An 18,208-nucleotide genomic window follows, 5' to 3' on the forward strand; every position below is an offset into this window, starting at 1 on the left:
GGTATCAAAACTAAATACACTTTTATGTTGACTTGAAACAAACATTTCTGCGAGAGCATTCAGAAATACTGTCACGACAGCTTGTTGGATTGTTGCCGTTTAGGTTCCAGTAAGTAATACAGGATTACATATGAACCCTCAAACACACACACTCAGCTTTGTAGACCACAGTCAAGTAGGCATGTTAAGACCAAGCTTTATTTAAAAAAAACAAAAAAAAAAAACATTTTTCCTCATCACAAGTGGAAGATGCATCAGTTTTTGTCTTCCTCGCACGAGGCAGGCAGGATCTCTCTCCGGATCACAGATATGTACATTAGAAAACCAGGTACAAAACTACGTTTTGTCAGGGTGAAGGAGTGGTGACTCAACAAGAATCCCGATGACTGTGCAATGATGATTAAACAGCTGACTGCTGACATCAAGGGGGGGTAGTTGGGGAGACGCACAACAGTGAATTTTAAGCTAATGAAAGTCCCATTTTACAACATCATTCCCTCTGCTCCATCTTGACTTTGGGGGGTTTGAGGAAGGACCGGTTCTTTTTTTCTTTAGCTTTGCCCTTGCCCTTGGCTTGGAAGTTCCTCCAACTGTCTACGCGCCCGTCTCTGGTTTCCTGAAATATGTGATGCACATGAAAAAAAATCCCTGATCACACCAAAATGCAGTCGTTTCAAATATACTAGGTGAGCACCCCCAAGTCTTGTGTACCTCAAAGTTTTTCTGCCATTCTCTATCTCGCTTTGCTTTCTCTGCTGCTTCGATTTCCTCCTCTCTGGCTCTTTTCCTATCGAGTTGAGAGAAACAAGAGATTCATGACACTGCATACAATCAACAGAAAATTCAAAAAAGAGAGACATCCATCATTTTACCTTTCATGCATATCCTTAGCTTCCCTTTCCTTTCTCTTGATTTCGAGCTCCGCGAACAGCTTCATGGTCTGTTTGTAAACAGCCTGTCTGAACTGCAGAGTGAAAAACAACGTATATTATAATTTGGCCGTTACGACAAAAATGTGTGTTTAACCCAAACCCAGCAATAACAACCCATACACTTGAACGTTATGATACTGTAATCTCAACTCAAGTGTCCATTTCTAACATCTCGACATGTTCATCCTCACCATTTCGGGATCATCTTCCTCTACATCCTGTAATTTCCCCTCCTTCTTCAGCTGTTTCTTTTTCTCTTTTACCTGTCGAACAACACCACCTCCATGAACATTCGCAGAGTAAAAACTGAAATAAAGTAAGACAAAGAATGTCTCGGCTGCTCACATTATGCTCCACATATTCCATCCCTGCGTGGATTACATCTAAAGCTCTTTTCTTCTGCTCTGGTTCCAGGAGGAGTTTGTATGCTTTGTCCACCGCTAAACACAAGACCATCATGTTAAACTAAAGCTTGTAAAACCCAAACAATGATAGCTGTAGCTTTACCCCTCTTTATTTGTCAATAACTTTAATACATGTGAGATTTTTTTCATTTTTTTTACCTTCAAAGGCTTTCTGTGCTCTTTCTTGGTCGTCCTGGTTTTTGTCTGGATGGACCAAGATGGACAACTGCACATTTAAAGAGACCGCGATTAGAAAATACAGCAAATCTTCCACAAATAAAACACAACACAAAACCTTTTTGTTTTTTTAAACCACGATCAGCTTTGCTTACCGCCCGAAATCTTTTTTTCAGTTCGTCATCTGTTGCTTCTGGATCGATCTGCAGCACCTTGACGTTTAAATATTTACAGAAAATGTCATCAAATATCACAAACAACTGTTTGACATAAAAATTTCTATTTGTCATGTCAACATGACATAATCTGCACATACAACACAGACCTCAATATTACCCAAAAGACAAGAAGACCTTAAGGAATATACAATAAATGTTGCATATGAACGGCATGGCAACACTTTAATGTTGATAACTAAAATGGACCACATATAAGATGAATTTAACATGTCAGACAGATGTATGAAAATGAGTCTTTATACAAACATGGATGTGTTTTTAAAAGTCTCAGTGTAGACTTGGGCAACTTTGTAGGATGGCAGCAAGTCTGGCTGCAAATGAGATTTGCAGCCAGACCCCCCCCCCCCCCCCCCGAAGGTTAAGATGCTTCATCAGGGGAACATGTACCACACTCAGACAGTGACTTGATGAAGCAACTACATTTCCACACACAAAAGCATCTGGTTACCTCAAAGGGGTTGAGATTGAAATATGATGCACCAGGTCTGAGCAATCTTTCGATCTGCTGCTTGGAGGTCAACACGGAGTCTCGTTTCTCAATCTGCTTCACCTGAAAAAGACACGCAAAGACAAATTCGGTAAACCTGCATGATCTTCTCACTGGATTTTTGTTGGGACTGGTACAATTGTTTGCAACGTCCTACAATATCATGAGTTATCTGTAAGATTTTCCATCATAAATAGGGTCTAATACAAGTAATAAATACCGCAAAATCATCTAATTCATCAATTGTGAAATACAGAGAGGGGCATCACTTAAATGAACTGGAAATAAAAAAATACTTTTCCAAAGCAGAAGGCCAAAACACATCTCTGAGAAGTACAAAGCAAAAGTGTAATGCCTTATTATACTGTAACCTCCAGGAATCATGCACATACAACACAGACCTCAATATTACCCAAAACCATTTAGTCAGTGAAGAAAGGGTTAAAGTGAACAGACATGCCCTTTGATACTGAGAAGAGACTAGCTGGACAACAGACTGTTTGAGCCAATCAAGATATCTTGGGTGAAAAAAAAATTATCTTAATCTACAAAGACATCGGGATTTGGCTGCAACACATTCTCCCTCGACTTCCATTCAAATAGGCTGTTGCTCTGCACCTTTATAACTGAGACTCTACACGATTCAGCCACACAGACGGCCCACAACGACCACCTGAGGAATAGTTAACGTTAAGGAAAACTAAATTAGTTTTCGTGAGATTATAATTCTCTATATTATTCAGTGTTTTATTTTTTTCCCCCCCACGAGCAGCTCAGTAATGGTTAGCTTCTTGTTGTTAGCAGATGCTCTCGCGTGCGCGAGGCCCCGGGGGCGATGAACAACAACATTGCGGACCAGAAAGACTCCGACCCGGGCGTGAAGTGCAAGAGGCGGCTTGGAAGCACAGTGAGACACGTGGGCCGGGTTACCTCCGTGTAGAAGTTCTGAAATAATTCATCCGACACAGTCTGAGAGGAAGGCTCTCCCCCGGCGGACGCCATTTTCTCCCCTGGTCTACGTGTGACGTCACGGAACCACGTGACCAACGTGACTATGACCTCTCCTCTCCCTCCCGTTTCCCGCGTTCAAGCGTAATTTTTGTCAAATAAATTGATATATAACTGAATTATAGTATTGACCAATAAAGAATACACGGGGCTCTTTGCGATAATACGCCAGTGTTTTCAATACGAGGAAGTTTCTAAAGCTGTGCACGTGATTTCATTCATGAAAAGTCAAGCTTTCGTTTCTAGGGAACAAAAACTAAGTTTGATATGTACTCGATAAACGGAGGTTGTCTTGGTGTTATGCCTCTGTGGAACCACTATGAGAGGATATTACAAACCGTCATAAAAACAATGAGCCTGCATAAATATATAAAATGCATGATATCAAAGTCTACAAATCTCCATATGTCAATCACAGATAATGCCTCAAGTGAATATTAACTAAAACGTTCAAATTACTACAGTAAAGGTAACCAGGGTTTCAGATCAATAAAAAAGGATAGTGCCACATTAAAAACAGGAACCAATTCTTTGAAAATCATACTGTGTTGTATTTCTTAGTCCTGCCCTTTTCACTTTGAAAATACATACGACTATGTAAATAAACAGTATCAGCTCCTCGTCTTACCTCTGCAACAGTAGCACCATCTAGCTTTGGAGGTTATTACCATTTATCATTTTCACGTCTCAGTTTTAACAGTTTGAAACTGTAATTTGGATCAAGTGCTGCAGAAAGATGTTAACTACAATAATACAAAAAGTAGCAAAGATCAAGGATTTGCAAAGTGGGCCACCAGTATTTCTAAACCAATTGCCTGTAGTATCACCACTCAGGAAAGTAGCTTCAAGCGCTTAATCCATGATATTAAACACTAGATGTGACAACTTTTTAAGTAAGTGTGGTCACATCAATACAAAAGAAAAAAACAAAAGCCACACACATAAAATATTTATTTGGGTAAAAATGCAGTGGACAGTGACAGTGTCCGCCCCCGTCTTTTTTATTTAGACATTTCATGTCAGTTGGGAAAGGTAGCAGCATCTTGCTGGACGGAGCTCCAGGTCCTCTGGACATGAAGCGTAACATCCAACATTTGTTCTGAATTGGGGGGAAGAAAGCATGACAATCTTTACATTTCAGTCAAAGTTGGAAACTTTTACATGTCTAATACATTTCGATATACTTTCTCACCTCTGGCTGCTCTAATCCACGCAGGCATGTTTCCTGGACCTCAGTGTTCAGAGTCTGTCTTGCAGGATGTGAAATCCAGCAGCAGATTCTCACTTGTGGTTTGTGCAGGACACCGTGCGGTCTTCCGACTGGAAAGAAGTAAACACAGACACACGGCAATAAACCTCAGGAGATGACGGCCTCGACATCAGTGCTAACAGAAGACGACAAAGAGTTTTAATTGCAACAATTTACATTCATCAAATTATATTGAAAAGCCAACTTGTAAAACTTACTTGCTTTGGGAAGTGAAGATGTGACAAGACAAATAGAGCAGCCAACATTTAAATATAACAAACTTAACATAGACAAAGACTTTTATTCTTTCTGTTAGTTGATAATGAACAGTCTTACCAATCACTCACTTCCATTTCTGTGAACTCAAATCACATGGATGGGGGCAGCTCCATTACTGCCTGCTGACAAGAGGCAACATATAAAGACACAGTTCTGACATCAGAGGCTGGTTAAAAGGACACCCCAGAATTTGAAGGCAATTAAACGCTGATGAAAATGTGCTGCGCTGAGTGCCCTATATGTCAGCCTTACCTTTGAGATATAAATACCACAGCCCACCTACTGCCATCTTGTGGCCTTAGTAAGGAAGGACGTTTTTGACACGCAGCCATTGTTTAAATAGCAGCCAATTTCACTCAATGCCCACTTCATTTTGGCAGCCGCAATCTAAAGACATTTGAAATGCAGCCCCTGGATATATCGTTAGTGAACGAAGATGACTTTTCAGGCTCTGGAATGGCCCGACCAATGCACATTATCAAAAGGAGAATCAATGGACCTGAAGGCTTGTTGCTGTGGAGCTGCTGGGGTGGAGCCTCTAGTGGCACAGGAAACGAAAAATCCATGTCTTCACCGCCCCCTCCCCACCCATTCACTTTTTATGTGCAGACAGCTGCAGAGGTTTTTGGTGCAGTAAGCCAAGACAGGCAGCAGGTGTTCGCATGGGTTTACATTCATAAATTCTTACCAAATTCTGGACTGTTAAGCCTGTTTGTCTTTTAACGCAGCTTGGGGGAAAAAAAAAAAAAACTACAAAAGAACTGTGCTCAAATTTAGTGAACCCCGGACACATGTTGGTGAGGTTTAATGTTTCCAATGATTTTTTGGTCAACTTTAGTGGCTAGTCTTCTTTATCGCCTGGAAGGGGGAAAAAAAATCGCACGCCTGCCAGATAAGAAAGCTTGATTTATACGATAGCCTACATGACAACGTTAAACAAAACAATGTAGGGTTAAGGCTGAGTGTTTCTCCAGTGATTACAATTAGCTACAGGAGAGGAGACAGTACTCTGTGCAAGGCTAGCTCACCCTTGAGTACCGATCAGGTGAGTTCCTCATTCTAGTGGTGCCGCTCTCAATGCTTCTCCACCTAGGCAGGTTGGAATAAGAGGACAGACACATGAAACAACATACAATGATACCATGGTACCAAAAGGCAGATGCTATAAACAGTTTCCTATTGGGGGGAAAAAAAGAAAAAAGAAAAGACTGTTTACTTGCTACAATCAAGGGTGCATTTTTAGGAATTTTAACCCTTTGGGAGGTCTGATCCTTGGGGTCTTCGAAAAGGAGAAGGAAGATGGTTGAGGTGATGCGCTGATTTGGGGAGTGAAAATAAATTAGGCGGAGACGACTCAGAATTCAAAGCACAAATCCAGGTTTCACTCTAAAAGCATCAGGACCAGCGCGAGTCTCGTCTCACTATCGTTCAAAACCGCCCTGGTCTGTCAGGTTAGAGTGAAGGTGTACAGAGTAGAAGCCTCAGTAGATGCCAGCCTATATTATAAGTGTCACTGATGCAACAAAGCTGTGCAGACAAAGTATTACAAGTGTGAAAATTATGTGCTCACACTGCAGTCAATGAATATTCGCATTTCAAAAGAATTGACATAATTTTCACAAGGGTAAATTTTCCTCTTTTTCCTTCCTTTTGTTAAGAACAACAGAAAACACTTGTGAAAACATAGGCTGAGATGTACTAAAACTGAAAACTACAGACTTCTGCACACGGTTCAGCAGACAGGAACAATCCTGGTAACGGCAAAGGGGTCAAATTTGCAGAGTCGTCCATTACTTGTTGGCCTTTCTGTAGCGTTCACAACAACATGAACTGTGTGAGCAGAAAAATGACGAGCTTCGAGGAATAAAGGGTTAAAATCCCGTTTCACTGTATCGTCCAGGTTCTCTTGTCCCGTTGACTGACTGCAAAATTTCAAGTCTTTTGCAATTTTCCTTTGAGGAGGGGGAAGAATTTTGACTTGTCAAAGAAGATCTTCATCCAAATGACAGAATTGAGGTGAAAAAAATCAGATACCGAAGGACAACACTGAATTTGAGTATCTTGACAATTGACTGATGCTCAGCTGAGTTTTATTGAAACGGAACAAACGTAAAAGTTATAAATACAAAGGACATCAGAGAACAAACTGCTATGGCTCTTAAGGTAAGCCAAACCAAATTCTACTGGGCAAGTTTAAAGAAAACATAGGAAGTTATGGTATCAGTTTAAAAAAAACAAAAAAAACCAAAACACAATTTATCTATCTCTAGAAATGCTAGGCATACACTTTGAACATTACAAAACTTTGATTTTCTTCCTTCCTGTGGATTCTTTTCTCCACCATTGCAAAAAATGAAGTAAGAAGCTCTAATCATATGCATTTATTTACAAGCAAGTCCCTAAGCAACTATGAGAAACCACAAATAAAGGGAGTACAAGAAGGGGAGGGGAAGGGAGGAGGGGGGCTTGGACAAAAACTTCCTGCAAGGCAATAGTCATTATTTAATGTCCTTTCAGACTTTTTGAGAATGAATGTCCATTTTTTGTGTGTAAGTGTTCATTGTTGGCTTTAAAAGAACCAGGAACAAACAGTAACAATAAAATGGTTTTGGTGTGTGTTGTTTTAAAGACACATGTCCCAATGTAACCGTGGGAGTAAGAAGTGATTCACCTCATCGGTTATGTTCATTTCTTCAGCCAAAAGGCTTTCCAGCCAATCATGTCGAGCCAATTCTGGGGTCTGTCCACGTTTTCTGAGATATATACAGTTTTTTCTTTCTTTCTTTTTTCACGAGGGATGAAGAATAAAAAGTCAATCAAAAAATTGTGGCCAATATCCTGTTTTTTTTTTGTTTTTTTGTTGATTTTTCTTGGTTTTGCTCTTTTTTTGTTGTTGTCACTTTGTCAAATACCTTTTGGTGCATCTACTTCCACTGCTGACCATAAGAATCCTGTGAAAACTCCATGGTGTCATTACTGTAACCATAGTTACCGGAATAGTCGGCCCCTTGCTGCAGGGGCTGCTGGGCGATGGGCTGGGACCCCCAGTTCTGTTGGTTGTTGGTCTGGCGGCGCTTGGAGTCGGGCTGGTTAAAGACGTCGGCCTTCCTTTTCCCGCCAACGTTCCCCCCGCGGTTGCCCCTGGCCCCGCGAGGACCACGGCCCCTCTGAGGCTGGAAAGGGGCTCCGCGCCCGCCTCGCCCGCCCCTGGGTCCACCAAGGGGTGGCCCTCTTTGGGCGTAGCCACCGCGGCCTCGTGTGGGCGGAGCGCCCCGGGCCCTTGGCGGAGGGGGCCCTCCTCGGCTGGGGCGAGTCCCACGGCCCCTCATGCTGTACACGTCTTCATAGCCGTAGTAAGGGTCTTCGTAGCCACCACGGTAGTCATGATAGTCGTAGCCATAGTAGTCATCATAGTAGTCGTCATAGCCATAGTAATCTGGTGGATAAGCATAGCCTCCTCGGCCACCGCGTCCCCTGCCTCGGCCCGGCGGCGGCATGCGTGGAGGCGGGTAATAGTAGTAGTCGTCATACCTGCACAGAAGAAGATCGTGTTTCATGGATTTCACTTGTTACATGAGAACATTAGGGGCACTTGACCAGTCACATGTCTGCCTGACTCACCCGGAGTTCCTGGTGGTCTGCCGAGCGGCTTGGCGCTCTTTCCTCTTCTTGTCTGGGGGCTTCGCCAGAACGATCTCAATTTCCTCTCCTCCGAGCTCCTTCCCATTCATTTCATCCATTGCCTAACACGACGAAACAACACCCCATTTAAACACACAATCACCTCAAATGCAAAACTTTTTGACTGAAGTGTAAAATAATAAAATAAAACCCCCCCAACAACTCGCCTTTACTGCTGCGTCCCTCTCTTCAAAATGAACAAAAGCGTAGTCTTTCAGCTTCTTCACCCGTTCCAACTTTCCAAACTGAGAGAAAGTCTTTTCAAGAAGTTCCTCGGTCACAGCTGTGGCGAGTTTTCTTACAAACAGCACTTTCACCTGCAACGACGGGAGACACGGCATGTCCACTACAATGTGGGACACAACGAGTGTGTGGAAGCAAATACATGGGAATCACTGACCTTGGCCATGACCTCTGGGTCTGGCTCAGCGACGGGGTCAGCCCACTCCACAGTGACCGGGTTCCCCCACACTTTAACTTTGCCACTCATTAGGCGGCGGCGGGCCTGAGCTGCAGACTTGTGGTCTTCGTACTCGAGGAAACAGAAGCCGCGGTTCTTCTTCTTGTCGTCTGGCTGGTGGTACAGGATCACTTCTTGGAGACCCTCTGAAAGGTAAAATGCGTATTACGCTTGCGCGGTCGATGGCACCTGAAATGTTCCAATGAGTTTCATCACTGTGCGTTAAACTCAAACCTGTGACTTTGCCGAAGTCTTCCAGTATACTCTCCCTTGTCTTGTTCTTTGGAATTGATCCAACAAATAGACGATTGTTTGCAACAGATATACAAACTCCCAAGTACTTCCCAGGGCGGATTTCATGGTTATCACACTGGGGATAGACAATTAAAAAGAAAGAAGAAATTTAGTTAATGTGATTTATTAAATTCCCCAGCCTTGTGACGGGAAAAGGTGAAAATAATAATGAAATAATGAAAATATCTATGCATATACTTTACTCCATCACTACTTACAAGTTTGACAGCCTTTTGAGCATCATCCTTATTGCAGTATGTGATGAAGGCGTAACCTCTATTCTGACCGGACAGAGGATCCATCATTAGCCTGAGGTCCCAGATGGGGCCAGCAGACTCAAACAGTGGCACCAGCTCATCCTCATACAAATCCCGAGGAATTTTCCCAACAAACACCTGATTAGGAAAGGCAAAATATTGGAAAAACACAATAGAGAACATCACAATCATGTTTTAAATCTTAAGATTTAAGCCTCGATGCTCTTAATTTTAACAACACTGGGTATCAAAACAGACAAGTTTCAGTAACAGTAGTCCACCTCAGTTCCAATCCCAGGCTGTGTGCCTTTGAACACATCGTCAGGTGGGGGTCCTCCATATTTTCTCTGTCCGGTAGTAACATCCAGGGTATATCCTGTCCTCTCCAGAAGAGCCTGTGACCCCCCAAGAAAACACACAACAGTTAACCGAGTTATGACTACAGAGGCTTTTTTAAAGGACGCTCCAACCTTCAATAAGAAAAACATCTCAGCCGCATGACTCTGTTTACCTTTATTTTTGCTTCATCTGGGCCTTTTGTCGACTCTTGTACTTTACTTCCTTGTTTTTCTCTCTGTCTGTAAGTCTTCATGACTCCACAAAGGAAAGCACTTTTATTCTAAGTTTCAAAAACAGATATTATTATGAGCAACAGTGTGCAAAAACCAAAATCTTTATGCAAGATGGGGAACAACAACTTTTTTCTCTCCTTATCAGTGTAGTTACCTGTACGTGGGACAGGTCGCTCTCTTTGAATTGCTGCAGCACAGTAAGCGCTCCCTCCTCATTAAACTCCCGCAGTGCATCAATAGCCCGTTCATCCAGGTCCACATATGCCACCAGGCCTACGGTTCCAAACAGATACCAGCCATACTCACTCCGAGGCAAGACAGCAACAAATGCTATCGATATTCCAACAAAGTATGTTGAAATTATGTTTTTCCAAGCTTCCCGAAACAATTACTTACCCGTCTGGAAAATGTTATCCAGACTTTCAGCCACTTTTTGGGGCAGTCCAGCATCAATGAGTGTCTGGTAGTTCTCTGTGTGTTCTGTTGTCACATCCATGGGCTCTTCCTCCTCCTTTACCGGGGCAGAACTACCGTTCACCTCAGCGGCAGCCATTCTCCTGCAATATCACAAATAAGTCAACAGTTAATTTCATTATAGATCTTTGGTATGACAATGAAGATCAACAATTACAATGCCATCCCACTGGCTTTTTGGTTAAATATAAATGCTGGCAGAGATTTTACGCACCCATAATACACGCAAATTCCAAAACATTGCGTTTGCAGTTTAATGAAATCGTGATGACAATATAGTTAAAATATAATTGAGATGATCACGCAAGATAAATATGATGTAGATTTTACTGTTACACTGGATCATATTAAGTTTAAAAAAACTGCACCTAATAAGGGTTTAAAATGCAAGGTGAGTGTACATATAAATAAATAAATAGATTTTTACGATAGCTTTCTTGTCTTTTCCACGTTGTCTTGTGAGGCCACGCTATTTGCACATAGCACAGTAATAATAATAATAATAAAAAAAAGTCGTAAGTCACAATACAGCGTGATAAATAACGATTTCAGCTCTATTTTTGTGGAGGGATCGGGGGTAACGCACACCGCTCAGTGAAACCAGCGGCACAGCACCGCCCCCTTCACATGCAGCTCTGCTAGCAAAGCGACATCAAAATGTTTCGTCTTCCAGGTTCACAAACTGCACGGATTATAACCCAATAATAATTAAAAAAAAACATTTCCACGTGTTGCCTGCGTTGGGTGCATTTTGTGAATTCCCAGCGGGAGACGATTCTCCCCTCCCAGGGACAGCTCGCTCTGGCGGGCTAGCTTTCTGGATGGCTAACGAGCTTATGCGAAGGCCTCGCCGTGCAGAAAGAACCGCTTGACAAAATCAAACACAAACGCGCCGCAGCGGCTGCAAACCGATAGCTAGCCAGACTTACCAGTCCGATGCGGGAAACTAAGTGCGACGCGCGTAAGACGATGAGACAAACAGCGTGTCGGACATACAAAGAAAGCCTGATATGGAGAAAACGTTGGAGTCGAACCCACGAGACAGGTTTCCAGACAGCCTCGGTCTCGTCGTCGGCTCGCCCGAACAACGACAGCACGGCGGAAACATCGCGAGATCTGAGAGGAGATTCCGAGAGTTCGCGCGAGGCGGGTGTGTTTGTTTTCGTGAGCAAGGACGGGCGTTCCAGAAAAACAACATTGACAGACACAAGTCTGGATCCGCGAAACTGTGCATTCTCCTGGATACAACGTTTAATTCTATTCCGGGTTTAGACGTCTGCATTGCAGGCTTTGAGGTTGACGCTGCAGGCAGACATACACAATAGAAAAAAAAATTATTGAAAATACATTTAAGCAATTTAATTACATGGTCAATCGCATTAATATAGTTAAAATTATTTCTAGTAAGTTTCTCAAGCGCAGAAAAAGCCCCGACAGCTTGTTGTATGAACAAATTTAGATTGAAATGCTTTTTTTGCTAGTAAAATGATTGATTACAAAAAAGCCAATTAATACATTCACATAACTTAAATTGTGTGTATTCAGCTTCAATTTGTGATTTCAAACAGTGATGCAGATTACATAAAGTGAATCATCTAAAAAGTCATACATATCAGCCAATATTAAAGCAACAAAGGAGAGACTGCCATGACTTGGGTCATGTCCAAATAATGGCAAATGACAGAACTATCATTACTATGAGATGAGCCTCCAACTCGAAGGAGGAAGAGGAGTAGAAAAACCACCTGGCAAAGGACTGTGATGAAAGAGCAAGGAGAGACGATTCCATCCTGGGGCGAAGCAAAAGCAAGCTTAGGACAGCTGGGTGGTGAACCATTATTGCAGTGTTCTGAAGAATGCTTTAAATAAAACTGTGACTAGTAAGTAATTGCCAAATCTAGTGAATATTAAAATTTTGGAATATTTGGTATAACCACTTTATTTACCTCGACCATTTGCACAAGACTGTATTATTTGGTTTTGTTGACATTTCTCGCTTATAGGCATGTTTAACCTCAAAGTGTTTTGGAAATACATTCTGTGGAGTTCTCTTAATGTGTGCATGGGTTTCAAACCAGACATGCATTTGATAATTGGTAACTGTTCACAGGTATGAATGAAAGTGTGTGACGAACACACTTCAAACAGAGACAGACTGGTCACCTGTCCATGGTGTAGTCTGCCTTTAACCATAGTGGGTTTGGCTGCAATGCTTCACGACCCCGAGTTAGATAAACCTGTATAAAAGATTGATGAACAGCAACAGATTAATTGTTTTTAATTCCTCCCACTTGGGGAGGTTTGATGACAGAGGGTGATCATGTTTCAGATGTCTACTTCTGACGCAAATTCACCCCTAAATAAAAACTAACCCCGATCAGCCCAATTGTTTTTTTTAAAGCAGCTAAAACGATCTGCATTGAAAATGAAAGAAAATGACTTACAAATTTACGAAGCTCTCAATGCAATGTGAAAAAAAATCATCACTTTATTTCTTTGAGTTACGGATGATGTCAGTTTGAAGTCTTATAAACTGCAGGACTGGCCTTGACTTGCAGAGACTTGATCAATATCTGAAAATCATCTGGATGTCAATTAGATGGAAGAACACTCAGGATGAGGGCTGATGACACAATTTTGAGGTTCAATCATCATGTTTGAGCTTTCTGATTTTGCCCATGTGGCGGTCAATCTCCTTCTTTAGACGGTCAATCTCTTTTTTATGGTGGTCGATCTCCTCAGAGTGATGTTTTCTGAGTGCTTCCAACTGCTCCTTCTCCTTCTGCCTGTAGGGAGAAACAAAATATGAGTGGAAACATTGTAGGAAACCAGGCATACCCGTCATTCAACGGCACGATTTCTAAATGAATATCTCGGCTGCCTCCCACCTGAAGTACCGCTCCTCCTCTGCAGCCTCTCTCTTCCCAAACGCACCTCCCGCCTCTCTCACCGCCCCTCCTCCTCCTCCGCCTTTCCCTGCCCCCTTCCCCAACTCTCCGAGCTGGAACACATAGAGAAGACATACCGATTGATGGCAAATCAATAACCCTTATTTCAAGACAATCTTCTTCACAAAATAATTAATTTTGCAATGCTTCCTCCGTATAAGCTTTACATAATTTGAAATGCAAGATTGGCATGTACAAATACAGTGACTTGACACTAAACAGTACCAGGTGGACGAGTCTATGACGTGTCTATACACAACAATCACAATGTTGACATCAATAAGCACTGTGACTTTAGATCGAACACTTGCTGTGCTACAAATTCAGTTTGTAATGTTGCAAACATGTGCTGCATTTGGGGTTTTAAATGAGAGAGAATCACCCTTGAGCAATAAAGTATACCGTGTCGGTATAAGAGTTGATCAAAGTAACGAAGTTGTTACTTGCAGATGCTTAAGAAGCTTAAAACTACTTCTCTCGGCAGTGTCTGGTTTCACTCTCTCTCTGTCTCTATCACACACACCACACCTTACACACACCCTTTGACTTGTTTTTCTGAACTTTGACACGTACACCCGACTCCATGACTTTATGATTAGTTTTAAAAGTGTATGCTATCGTTGATCCAACACAGAAAACAGTTTGCCTGATAAGAAACTTTACAGATAAAACCGACTTATAATATCGTACCAGGAAGCCACAAACTTGCAGCGCAATTCAGCAAATGCAGCCACACATCCGTGTTAAAGTGTCTTAACCGACAAGAGAACCTGTCACATAAAGAAGCTGTCCATTTCCATGAAGCGATCATTCATCTTTTTTTTTTTTCCAACAAAACACCGACTTTTTGATGCACGTTACTGAACTGAGAAACAAAGGAAGACGTGGTCGTTTCATAAGAAGTCTGGCACGGAGCTGCAGAACACGCTGATCCCCGGACGTCTTGGCTCGCCGCTTTGACAGGGCACATTTTTAGCTTTTCAGCTAATGCTAACAGCAACATTAAACAGAAGTGTCCCTCCTCCGGTTTACCTGATCAGACGCCCTCCTGATCTGCGCGAAGATGCTCCTCCTCAGGTTTGCTCTCAGAAGATAGTTGGCCATCACGTCTGTGCAGGTGTTAACGAGCAAACTGCGGGGCAGAGGAAACCTGGGCGCTCCGGTTGGCCCCCTTCGTCTCCCCGGAGCTCAAAATGCGGAAATTTGGTGCCGATTCGTCAGAAATGAGCACCGCCCTTTTCGCTCGAGACACCGGAAGCCACGTGATCCTTATACGTTGGGGATCAACGTCAATGTCAAAAGTAATTTGAATAAGTTGCAATATTTTTTTTTGAAAAGTTTAAAAGATATGTAGACGTTTGGAGACTTGAAGTCGAAATGTTCAAATTGGTGATTGGCTGAAGAATTAAAAGAAAATTTCCCCATCCGTTTACATGGGGAAAAATGTACCAAAGAAGTTACAACATAGCAAGAATGTCTTTAAAAAAAAGCTGCACATTTTGGCAGTTGAATCTATCTTGTCAATAGTTAGAAGTTCTACCTAATGACATTGAGCATCTGATACTAACTTAGAAGATGCTCACTGATTGGGGCAATAGTTGACTGAAGCCGAGTTTTCACAGTTGCTGCTGGCTCTCCTCATATTTTTTTTCACCACTCATCATCATGTCTGCAGGATCATCAAGGTTTTTGAGAAAAGGGGAATTGGTGTTTCCAAAAGCTCAAGATCAAGGTAACTTTAAAACAAGCTGTGCTGTTAGTAATTGAACTCTACTGTATATCAATGATTACATGTTCACCACATGTGTCCAAACCGGCTGCACCTGTGGCAGAACTCCTCTACGTCACTGAAGCTCAAACAGCTTTTGAAGCCAAGCATCGTGCACTTTATTGACCAGCAGATAAATGGAAATCTTGTTGGTCATGTGCACGAGTATATGCATAGCAATTTTGAAAATATTGATTTCTACCAATGTTTTCAATAGATCTTTGAGCTACTGTGGATGCTTGAGGAGGTTACAGTGTAAGACGAAGAATACAAAGCAGTGAGATAGAACTGCTGGGTTTCATAATTGATGTCATGCTTCCAGAGGTAAGATGATCATTCTCTTGCTTTGGAAATAGAAAGAGATTATAGGGTTTGTGTGGTCAATAGTTCATTTTGGAGCACCACAAGGGACGAGCGGATCAGTTATCTGTTTTTCAGGTCATCATCAGAATCATGCAAGCTGGAGGACCTGGTAACAGGCAGAGGTTGTCCTGGCCCATGGGAGGCTGCATTAAGATTTCCTTGACAACCACAGGCTTTGTGAAATGTAGGTAACAATGCACTGATTCGAATATTATTTTCAATGGAAGGCAAGATATTTAATGTTTTTTTGATTAACTTTAATGGGCTTTCTAAATATGCACTTGTTCAGAATTTTCTTGCCCGGCCACTCAACTTATAATACATTTGGGACAGGGGCATTTATTCCACTATTAGGGATGATACTTTCTCAGGAAGTGTTTGTGAACTGAGGACACTAATTGTTGAAGTTTTGACAGTGAAATTCTGACGGTCTTTTGCCTCTTAAGTCCAGACGTCACGTCAGAACGTCCATTATTTCCTTCAATTATCTGAAATATGGACTCCTCAGACCATTACCCATCTTTTCTAATTTGCATGAGTCAATCTCAGATGAGCTCGGTCCCCAAAGAAGGTAGAAGTAGATACAAATATGGTTGTATCTATTCTGATTTAATTTCAATGTGAAAAGCCCAGATGGATATGTTTGTGATTGTTAGCCTGTATTGGTTCATGTATGCCCTTGAGACTGCTTATACAACTTCCTTGTATTTCTGTTTATTTGTTTGCATCTATTTTTTTTTGTTCCTTTTTGTGATGGATACTTGCAAGCGGAGCCACTACTACTACCGTGGTAGGCCACTGAGGCAAACGTTCCATGGTGTGGGGTTGACCTGCGTACGCTGCTGTCACCACGTGGCAAAGAGTGAGTACTGCACCCGTGTGACAGCGGGAGGACTTTAGAGAAACTGCAAGATTACGCTTTAAAATGCACACTTTTATTTGCAGAATGACATGCAAGTCTGTATAAATTAATTTTACTTGACCAATTATATTTGTCATCATTTAATTTCTTTTTAGATAGTTAATAAATGCTCCAGGAAGTAATTATTGTATCAGATAGATGGGAGAATTTGACCTCCTGTGTATCATAAGCGCACGTCAAGGTTGTCTTTGTTGAAATTCAGGGCACACAGAAAACTGAAGTGTCACTCAGTAGTTTGAAATGTTCTGCATTCGCTTCATATCCCAAATAGCATATTTTTACAGCTCTAGTCTTCTTATTAGTTTCAGAACTTAAACTAACCAGAAATCCTTTGAAAGTCTCACTCTGAATGTTGTGCACTCTGACCGGAAAATGTCGAAGCCAGCCAAAACTTCGATTCTTCTTCTTCTTCTTACTGTTTTTAGAGCTTCTGCATAAGATAAATTATTCATTACTTGACAAGATTATCACATATTGCATATTGGCCAGGTGCAGCCATACTAGTAATGCATTTTGTATTACTCTATTCAGTGCACTACAAATGATGAAAAATATTGTCGATTGATTAAACAGCACATTAACTACTTCTTCTTTTGAACTTGTTCTTTCCATTTAAGTTTTGAGAAAAAGTAAGTATTTGTTGCCTGCTATAACATATTTGGAATCAACTGACTGGAGACTACTTTCATTCACTCAAAGTGCAATGAACCAATTGGGAAATAAAATGAAATCTTTGTGGTGGCATTGTCTTTGCAATTTCAATCTAAAACAATAATTTCTTTCTCTTTTGTATGATAGGAACAGACACTGTACCCGTAGGCTTTTATCACAATAATATAAACTATAATCTAGTACAGGGTGTCCTCAAATATTTCCAGATATGTTCGCAAGGACAGAAAGAATGTTCTGACAGGACTGGCTATTCGGCAGCTGCCAACTGGGGAAACGTACAAATTCCCATGACGCCATTGTTTGTTGCACGTTAACTCAAGTTTTGCATGAACAACGAATAGGATCCAGAGTGCTGTTTTTTCAAGTCCTGGATGAGACTACAAAGGGAAGCTGCACATAGTGGACAAAGAAGACGTTGTGGGTGTTCTGTACATATGAGTCATATTGGAGTCCCATTATTGAAGAAACCCTTTTATCTGACAAGTGTTCATCCCTGCTCTGTGTACCATATGAGCTCATCCTGACATTCCCCTTTCATCGCCTGACTCCAGCCAAGATGAGGGTCAAGGAACAGATGTTGGCGTTGTGCCATCGCAATGACGTGCTACTTCCTGTTGCGTCGTTGAGTTCAGCGACGACCATGATGAAGTGCAGGTGTGAAAAGAAAAGTGCATAAACCTGTTGGCCCTTCAAGTTCAGTGCATCATCCTTGCTGTGTGAATATGGAGGGCAGAGACGAGGACGTGAAAGGGAGATGCTGAGTGTGTAACCTTTAAGGACCACACAATGAAACAGAGTTCAGGGTCATGGAAACAACATTTGTGCAGTGATGTCTGTTTTGAGATCAGACCTGATCATTGAGAGTGCAATTTTGATATTATTTGATGACTTCTGTCATGGGTAAAGGACATTGCACAACTAAGGCAGTACCACGATTTCAACAAATGGTGGCAGCATGCACTCACACTGACTCATTGAATCTGTCATCTGTTGCATGAAGGTGCAATCAACTGCTGTTATTT

At 41.8% G+C, this 18,208-nt stretch overlaps 3 protein-coding genes across 6 annotated transcripts; all 3 read right to left on the reverse strand.

Annotated features, from left to right (window-relative positions):
- Nucleotides 1-76: 76 nt before the first annotated feature.
- Nucleotides 77-3,265, reverse strand: dnajc8 (DnaJ (Hsp40) homolog, subfamily C, member 8). The gene is made up of 9 exons (XM_080516581.1): nt 3,170-3,265; nt 2,201-2,302; nt 1,669-1,725; nt 1,496-1,562; nt 1,278-1,372; nt 1,124-1,195; nt 873-964; nt 712-787; nt 77-616 (listed from the first exon to the last, which is right to left on the reverse strand). Exons 1-9 carry the CDS (start codon nt 3,239-3,241, stop codon nt 491-493), a joined length of 759 nt encoding a protein of 252 aa, XP_080372707.1. The 5' UTR covers nt 3,242-3,265; the 3' UTR covers nt 77-490.
- A 952-nt stretch (nt 3,266-4,217) lies between these two features.
- Nucleotides 4,218-11,723, reverse strand: LOC308144756 (heterogeneous nuclear ribonucleoprotein R). 4 transcript variants are annotated; one of them, XR_013937063.1, is made up of 15 exons: nt 11,443-11,723; nt 10,436-10,596; nt 10,194-10,312; nt 9,979-10,086; nt 9,749-9,862; nt 9,429-9,605; nt 9,151-9,286; nt 8,857-9,062; nt 8,624-8,773; nt 8,397-8,518; nt 7,768-8,306; nt 5,804-5,864; nt 4,833-4,894; nt 4,440-4,567; nt 4,218-4,346 (listed from the first exon to the last, which is right to left on the reverse strand). XR_013937063.1 is itself a non-coding variant. In XM_080515960.1 (13 exons), the coding sequence occupies exons 2-12, from the start codon at nt 10,590-10,592 to the stop codon at nt 5,830-5,832; spliced, it is 1,863 nt and encodes a 620-aa protein (XP_080372086.1). In that variant the 5' UTR covers nt 10,593-10,596; nt 11,443-11,723; the 3' UTR covers nt 4,883-4,897; nt 5,804-5,829. The 4 variants fall into 4 exon arrangements, 3 of the variants coding, with proteins under 3 accessions (XP_080372086.1, XP_080372085.1, XP_080372084.1); XM_080515960.1 differs by lacking the exons at nt 4,218-4,346; nt 4,440-4,567 and having other exon boundaries at nt 4,883-4,897; XM_080515959.1 differs by lacking the exons at nt 4,218-4,346; nt 4,440-4,567; nt 4,833-4,894 and having other exon boundaries at nt 5,526-5,864.
- A 1,255-nt stretch (nt 11,724-12,978) lies between these two features.
- Nucleotides 12,979-14,640, reverse strand: LOC308144530 (ATPase inhibitor, mitochondrial-like). Its single transcript, XM_080515660.1, has 3 exons — nt 14,494-14,640; nt 13,402-13,514; nt 12,979-13,299 (listed from the first exon to the last, which is right to left on the reverse strand). The coding sequence occupies exons 1-3, from the start codon at nt 14,563-14,565 to the stop codon at nt 13,158-13,160; spliced, it is 327 nt and encodes a 108-aa protein (XP_080371786.1). The 5' UTR covers nt 14,566-14,640; the 3' UTR covers nt 12,979-13,157.
- Between the last annotated feature and the right edge of the window lie 3,568 nt (nt 14,641-18,208).

The sequence above is a fragment of the Blennius ocellaris genome, assembly GCF_963422515.1.
Source record: "Blennius ocellaris genome assembly, chromosome: 20".
Taxonomy (NCBI): domain Eukaryota; kingdom Metazoa; phylum Chordata; class Actinopteri; order Blenniiformes; family Blenniidae; genus Blennius; species Blennius ocellaris.